This window comes from Diadema antillarum, unplaced genomic scaffold, assembly GCF_040938485.1.
Source record: "Diadema antillarum isolate AM-2024a unplaced genomic scaffold, OU_Dant_1.0 seq00000740_RagTag, whole genome shotgun sequence".
Lineage (NCBI taxonomy): Eukaryota > Metazoa > Echinodermata > Echinoidea > Diadematoida > Diadematidae > Diadema > Diadema antillarum.
Window position 1 is genome coordinate 1,033,296 of NW_027271638.1, and position 8,420 is coordinate 1,041,715.

The window sequence follows — 8,420 nt, forward strand, 5'->3', positions numbered from 1 at the left end:
CTGTGTTTGCCCTAGCAAATAGTCATGACTGTGTCGTCATGGTTATTTTCTCCCTTTTTATGTCCTGCTTGATAGAGGGGCCTCAATCACAGATACGTTGTTCTGGTATAATAATTTTGACTTCTGTCACACCCTACATCCGAATCCTCGGCGTGTGAAGGGTTAAATCTTAAGTCCTCTACATAATAATTTATGTAAAGTAAAATCAGATATTGTCACAAGATACTGAACATTAAATTGAAAGGTTCATGTTCAGAATGCAATTGATATGAACACATACATATGCACACAAACACACCCAGAAAGAATTAGTCTCCATACACTGAATATAGATAAATATACGTCACAATGAAATTTATTTCTGCTCAGTTCGAACCATTCTTTTGTTTAATGTGACAATCAATATAGTGTTTAAAGGGATGGTACAGTATTGGTGGAGATGAATATTGGGCTTTAAACTTTTTGCGAGATACCAAGAAAACCTTTATGAAATAGTACAGAGCATACCATTTTAAGAGGAATTCAAAGTTTATTTTAAGAAAATCGGGTTTGGAATGACTGAAACATCTAAAAACAAAGTAAAACAAAGCAACCGTAATAAAGTGTGGGTCCCACACTTTATCAGAATCGCTCCGTTTTGGATATCTCAGCCATTCAAAAACCAATTTTCATCAAATAAATGTTGAATTCCTCATGGAACGACATGCTCTTTCATATTTCATAGGAGGTTTCTCATTATCTCACCAAAAAAAGTTAGAAACCTGAAATTAGGTCTCAACCAGAACTATACGATCCCTTTAAATGCGTTCGACGGATCATACATTTATGTATCTTTGACTCTGTAATCTGCAGCTGTAATTAATGAATAATAGGCTCTGCTTAGTCACAAAATTACCATAATTATGTCCCCTGAAATTATGCTGGCTTCTATAAGAAAAATGCACTCTGCATGAAAAAAAAATCGTTGATATTGAATATCTTATCATAGAACAAGATGTTCGTTCTTTTTTCATAACTAAAATCAAGCTGATCGCAAAGGAACAATGCGTATACGTGAGAGTATAAGTGAGAGATATCGAAACAACAAGACCTTCAGCTATAAAAATATTGCACTGGCAGCACATGTAAGCGACCACACGTTCATGTAGAGAACGCTAGGTGCCCTTGGCGTATGAAGTAAGCGCAGACAGTGGTGATTATTTTGTACTTTCCATTCTTCAGTAAGATCACATCTACAAAATTGAAAAAATATATATGAATGAGAATATTAAGAAAAAACATGATATGATTATTTTAATTGAATGAAAAAAGAAGATACATATTATGAAAAAAGTATTGTTCTTTATGTCACAAAAAGTTTAAGTGACGCGTACCTTCCAATCAACAACAGCAAAAAAAAAAAAAAAAAAACACGTCTTGAAAACTCATTTGTTTTTCATTTCTTGTATGTAGAGCAAGTTCTTCATACAGTTCTACAACAGGGACGTACGCCCTACATCACTGATTGTTGAAGATTTCCCATCTACAGAGGGCAATTCATGGTGAAAATATGATTAAGAATTTGGAACTTTCCTCATCAGGTTAATCCACGTTTATTAAACTTTACTGACTGCATTTTTAGCAATATTTCGAGTGGTATGCCTAGAGATACTCGACAAAACGAGCGGATTATTCAATGGATTGATGACAATAGTGAAATGCAGAATGTCATGTAGAAGGAATAATGAATGATGCTTTCATGAATGATGTCTAGGCATTTATGAGCATCCGATTCTTCGTGCGCAGCGCGCGCCCATACCGCCGATAAAAGACAATGTGCAGCTGCATTCGGAGATTTATCGATCGGATTGGGCGGGTTTGTGTGTATGAGCCGTGGACTGAGTCGGACGTGCGAACGTGGCACATTAAAAGTTAAAGGTAAGCTGATGTTCAGCACAGAATCCTGCCTCTTTATGGGTTTGTGCCAGTAGGAATCAACAGGTGTCAGAAGACGTCGACGGTTGAGTTCCACGGGAAAGGTTTATATCCCATATCTGTGAGGCTAATATTAACATCGACCATGTACTCCATGATAAGGCTATCGAGTTCTTGAGTGTACGGATTCTCATGCAGGTATTCGCGTGGAATCCACCAGTGCGCTCGCCCTCTCTGTTTTGCCGTCTTGAGTGGCGGGAACCGAGAGAGGGCGCAATCCACCAAATCCTGACGGACGGGCGAGTTCATGTAGCGGATCATTTTTTGCAACGTCTGGTTCGGAGACGAGACGAGATCCTCGTAGTATACGACCAAGGGACTCTTTGCGGTTTGCAGCCACTGGAAGTATAAGTTTCGCCATCGCAGGCTCTCCCGCTCGACGAAGAATCGCCACCCTTAGATTCGAAACATTTCAAAAAGATGAGGTACATGATAAGTTTGATAAATTTCTTGCAAATATTATGAGAATCGTGACGACATGATGACATACTTTGATCCTATATCTCTCAATCAAGATGATCATCATGAACTTCATAAGACTAAGCGACATGTAAACTGCAATGTTTTCATTAAAACAACTATTCCATAAAAAGTGGACCGCGTAATAGCATACGTGTATTCATAAAATACAAAATAATGGACAATCATCATGATCATTCAGGCACCAAGGGAGCAAGGGAAAGTGAAAAGATTAATAACAGACTCTATCACTGAAATAAAGGGGAAAATAAATATTACTCACTGGGGCTCTGTGTTAGAGTGCGTCGCTCTTTGGCGCTCATTTCCAGCGTCAGTTCGTTGTATTTGTACGCCAGTGAAACCATGGCTCGGGCGGGATGACGTATTAACAAAATGGAACCTTCGAATTCCAGGATGTGTTCGATGTCGAAACGATGCGTCTTTGAGCAGATGACCCGTCCAGATTTATAGTCCGCCGTTATTCCAGGGAACGCTGAATAAAGTGGAGAAAAGCTTATGTTATTTGTTGCTCTCAAATTTAATTCAATTCAATTCAAATGAGCTTTTTATTTCCATTAGCACATTTTTGCTCGTACAATTTCTAGGGAAAAAGTACAATGTCCTACAAAAATTACATACATGTTAAACCAATCCAGTTGTTGATAAAATAATTGCCTTATTGAAAAAGAGAGACCCAATATGTAAATTAATGGTTATGTTATAGAAACAATGTTTAGGTTTTAGAAACAAGCTGTCTAGCCCCTAGGTGCCCTAGCACTTGCTTCAACACATTGAGGACGAGCTGATTTTGCTATAACACGCAGAATCCATAGACGCCTGCCCGAGTATACTCGGGACGGGGATAGTCTTCAGTGGGCTAAAGCCAGTAAAACCCATTCGTCATTAGTAATGTGTTTCGGAGATTCTGCTCTCAGCAAAAATAAAGATTTGATAAATTTGTAAAACCAAAAGACAGGGATGGGCAAATAGCTGATAGAATGAATAAATACATGCTCGCAGTCAGAATCCATAATATCATCCATAAAAGAACAAGATGAAGCGACAAATAAATAATGAATAAATGAATGAATGAATGAATGAATAAACAAATAAATAAATAGATAGATAGATAGATAGATAGATAAATAAATAAATAAATAAATGAATAACTAACTAACTAACTAACTAAATAAATAAATAAATCAATAAATACATAAGATGAATAGATAAATAAAAGGGCTAGGTAAGTCTTTGTCTTGTAGTGGTATGTATTTCAATTAAGGAGACCTTAGCTGGTGAATGAATGTGTACATCAGATTTCTGGTGTACGAACTACATGCTCACTATTTCTTCTTCCCTGCGTTTGCTCTTTCCCTGTCTTCTTATTCCCCTCCTCTCCACCCCATCTTCTCCTTCTTCCTCCTCCACTTCCTCCTCTTCCTCTTTATTTCACCTGACTCTATTATCCTACTTTAACTTTAAGTCAGTGCCGTATATTAATATACGGCACTGCTTTAAGTTACTAGACAGCGCCACCTACGACCAAGACCACCGACTCACTTTTCGCAGTTCTTGGGTTCCCCTTCTCCTCGGGGTACACCGTGCCAGTGTAGATACCCGTCGCCCGCTCCACGAGATGGCGTACCCAAGCGTTGCCGGACTGTGGGTAGCTGACCAGGGCTATGGTTTTCAGAGATTGGACCGGTCGGAAATCTATCCTGCTGCATATTTCTGATGAGATACCAATATTAAAAGAAAAAAACAACATAATTTGTACCAATAGTAAGGCTAATTAGTGAGGAACACTTATGATAACATACCAAAACAAAATGCAATAGTGCCTGATTGTAAAGATACATTAATTCACGAAGGAATATGAAAAGAAATTTCACTAAAAATGTTGTTTTATTCATAATTAATGTCGGTAATAATCAAATATTCATTGTAGAAAGATTTTCTTTCTTGCGTTTCTTATTGAGGGTTTTCACAGTTATTTCCTTTCACCTTTTCTGTATTATTTCTCCTTTTGTTTTATGTCCCTTTTATGTTCGCCTGTGGTTTTCTTTTTCTTTTTTTTTTCTTTTTTTTTTTTGGGGGGGGGGGGAGTATGTTAGGGAGATAACAGGTATGTTCAAAAAGAGACAAGAGCTGTCAGTGAATGGTTTTTAGTGATCCACATTGAGCCATGCGTCCGGTAAAATCCGAAAAGCATGGTCATGCGTCCGGCATGGCTCAAGCCTGGAAGGTACCTACCTGCCCTAGGCTTGTACAGAGTGTAGGTGTATTGGATGGGGAAATGGTTGTATTTGATCATGTATTTACGTATCATTTTATAGCACACAAAAACAATGAACAACCCTATTTCGTGGGTCAGTGAGAATTTGATGCTCTCGTTTAACTTTGGAACAGTCTAAAACCAACTCGCTGCGTTCATGGGTTTAAACAGTTCCAAATTTAAACTCGTGCATTCAATTCTCACCAATCCACTCTGTAATGTGCATCATTTGTATACTATACACAATGATTCTGTAGAGAAATATTTTGACCATAGTGTCAAAGGTCAACTGAAATGTTAAAATGTCACATTTTTTACTCATGTTTTTATAAAAAGCTCAACGTAATATCATGAAAATAAATGTTACCAGACAGGGATTATTTGAAGAATTGTGGGCTATAGAGTCAAAGGGTAAGTGCCAATGGTCAAGAGAAAGGGCTCATATTCATCTGCTGAATACAGTTACCGCCCTCTCTAAAATAATTTAGCCACTCATCTAAAAAGAAACATTTCAGTTAAAGTTTTGGCCAGTTATTAATAAGGCCTATATGAAACGATGTTACTGTTGACTCCCGTTGCCACAGCGTTCGCAGGTCATATTGGACGAACCATGTCATATGTTGGAGGCAAAGAAGTCGCCATGACGTCATAATCCCCCTTCCCTTCTAATAGCACATAATGAAAATTTAATCGATTGTAATAAGTAATATCTCAACTATGATTTTTCTTGCCTCATTACTATACTTAATGCCAATACATGACATCGACCATACGGATTCAAATTTTCACAGTGGTTATTTCTATCCCTAAATCAACTATTTTAAAGCACTAATGTTGGGTTTTTGTTTCATCTGCACAGGGTAAATTATGCTTTTAACGTTCATCTTACCAAACTCGTTGACACGCTTCGAGGCCGACCCCTCGGCACCGAACCAACGCGCTACACGTGGCCCGACCACACGACCAAGGGGGAGTTTCGTCATGACCACGACGCCGAAGATGACTTCGACAGCGAAAAGGACGACGAGGCCGATTGGAAGCATCATTCTCACGCACATCCTGAAACGGTATAAGGGTAATATATCTATGATATCACCAAAGTATTATTGTCATTAATCTTATAAACGATTTCACTATTCATTTCACGTTAACGCATATTATTATGTCATAAGGATACAATAACATTTGAGTATCTGAATATAAGATCGACCCAGGTCCATGGAACACCATTTCGAGTAAACTTTAAAAAACTTCATATCTTTTTTATTTGTCCAATTATATTCTATTTAACTGTGATGGGAAAGCAACATTGTATATACAAATTAGAACATATTATATTAATATGACAATTAACATTTACATTAATTGTGGAGAGGCCATTTTGTGTGATGGACTTGGGTCGTTCTTTGAATCATATTGACGTGAGTCGTTCTTTGATTCATATACATGATATTCTGCTATAGAGATGAGAGAAGGATGAGAGAGGGCACTAAAATATGAATGTAAGAATGACCCAAGTCCTTCATTTCTACATTCATATTAGGCACTTCCGGGGGTAATTAGGATCTATCATTATATACACAAGATGAGTCCATGCATAAGCTACAATTTCCCATGTCAAGCTGAATTTGGCCAAAAATTGGACTTGGGTCGTTCTAATATTCAGGTCTTCATTTGTTATAGCACGTCTCAGCAAGAATCAACGGGAAGGATGTAAAGTTACTGTATCAGGGCAAATACTCCCTGAGAGCAATTAATCCTCGGATAAATTCTGGTTAGTGATAAGGTTAGAGTAAAGATTAGGATTCGGGTTAGGTTTAGGGTTAGAGTTTGGGTTGGGGTAAGGGTTAGGTTCAGGATTATGATTAGGGTTAGGGTCAGGAGAAGGGCCTGGGGTCACAGCTATCATGGCTATAGTCCACTTTCCCATCATTTTGCCATCATTATTCTCTCTATGTCTAATAAACCAACAACAAAGAACAGTATGAGCAACATTTACTTCCAGGCCTGTTTCAGCTACTGCAGCTCCTTCTAGTACCATCCCGACCACTGCCACTACCACTATCACAACTATTTGATATTTTCATAGTAATACTATTCACTACTACACTACAGTGTACTGTAATGCTACTATTTGAATCATCTCCCCCCCCCCCCGAAAAAAAAAAGAAAAAGAAAGGTCGAGATCACTGCACCTTCCATATCTCTAGTATTGAAGTGTCTTTTATTCCTAATACTGTTACTAATACAGTCCGACCTCTCCTATCCGGATCTCTCTATTGTCCGGATGCAATTTAGGCGTTATTTTTTAATGTAGTATTTACGGGGAAAAGGGGGATTTCAAACTCAACCAAAACTTCTTCACAAAGTCACATGTATTAGTTGTTATTCTCAACAAATGTAACATACATTCACATCTAATTTTCATCTAAATGCATGCATACGAAATGTACTACCACCAAATCACCGCAAGACATGGACAGAAAATAATTCATTATCAGGGCACGGTACAGGCGATCGTTCTTCGGCAGCTGGGTGTATTAACATTGAGTCTCCCATATCCGGTCAAATACCTTATCCAGATTAGCGCCGGTCCCGTCTTGTCCGGATAGGAGAGGTCGGGCTCTACTACTACTGCTACTACAGCTCCCACTACTATTACAATTAGAATTTACAACTAAAACACTAGCTTACCCTGCTCGTGAGAAAAAAAAAAAGAAAAAAAAAATCACACTCTCAATAAATGCTACAACTTTTATTCTACTATTTTTTTTTTCCAGCCGCTTGTAGTGAAGAACAGGTTGAAAAGTTTGCTCATGCATCTAACACCGATGACGCGACATTTCAGGAACATTGACGGATATGGCATGTTCTCTTTTTAAGTATCGCAGCAGATAATGCTGCAGTTAAAATTATTCCGCGATTACAATTTCCTGGCGGCTTCCACCGACTGAAGTGTTGTTCCTGGTTCCTAGAACCATTTCTGTCGTGGTTAGCTGAGTCAATATTCAATAGGGGAGCCTACGCCAATCACTGTTTCCATTTCCTCTACTACAGACTTTCTGTAACCTTTGCTGAGACTTCTGACTACCAAAGAGGAAGGAACAGATCTTCCAAAACATGTGCAAACAGGTCATTGCATTCAGCGCAATAGTACAGAAAGACTAGGCCCTATTTGGAAGGAGGACTCATTTGATTGCCTGCCTACATCCTGGGGGCTACAGTTGGACTATTATTACTACCTGATCATAATATAGATTCAAAGTGATAGGCTATTAATTTGTTACAACAAAATTACACCACGAATGTGTAAACGTGTTTATTCAGCCAACTCCATCAGCATCAACATTTCAAATTCCTTGGTGTCTTCGGACACGAGATGCTTTTGTTGTTCGTTAGTAATCGACTTCGGAACATTTCACTTACATCTGCTGCCGCCTTGTAAGTCCCATTGCTCAGAGAGAATGCGGAATGGTCTAACACTCACTGTTTATCACACTTCAAACAAGATGGCCATTTTTTTTTTTAAACGAATGTGTGTGAAATAGAAAGAACCAACGCTCGACGTTGTATAGGTACTACATCGCGTATTCAAACGACTTAAGACATAGCATTGTCTGTAGAATGACCGTTCTCCCAATACTTTTACGCACAGCTGATGTGGAGACGTACCGGTGCACACACATTCAGTGCGGTTTCTGGGCTCCTTCCG

The 8,420-nt window shown here is 38.5% G+C and overlaps 1 protein-coding gene across 1 annotated transcript; it reads right to left on the reverse strand.

The window, feature by feature from the left end:
* Nucleotides 1-1,983: 1,983 nt before the first annotated feature.
* On the reverse strand, nt 1,984-5,766 carry LOC139738417 (sialate:O-sulfotransferase 1-like). Its single transcript, XM_071649054.1, has 4 exons — nt 5,598-5,766; nt 3,994-4,164; nt 2,717-2,926; nt 1,984-2,369 (listed from the first exon to the last, which is right to left on the reverse strand). The coding sequence occupies exons 1-4, from the start codon at nt 5,764-5,766 to the stop codon at nt 1,984-1,986; spliced, it is 936 nt and encodes a 311-aa protein (XP_071505155.1).
* Between the last annotated feature and the right edge of the window lie 2,654 nt (nt 5,767-8,420).

What these genes read in the sequence shown, in the direction of transcription:
- LOC139738417 (XM_071649054.1), bottom strand. Translation starts at nt 5,766, where the DNA reads ATGTGCGTGAGAATGATGCTTCCAATCGGCCTCGTCGTCCTTTTCGCT. An exon ending in GAAGCGTGTCAACGAGTTTG is followed by an intron (nt 4,165 to 5,597) that starts GTAAGATGAACG and finishes GTATCTCATCAG; the next exon opens with AAATATGCAGCAGGATAGAT. An exon ending in GAACCCAAGAACTGCGAAAA is followed by an intron (nt 2,927 to 3,993) that starts GTGAGTCGGTGG and finishes CACTTTATTCAG; the next exon opens with CGTTCCCTGGAATAACGGCG.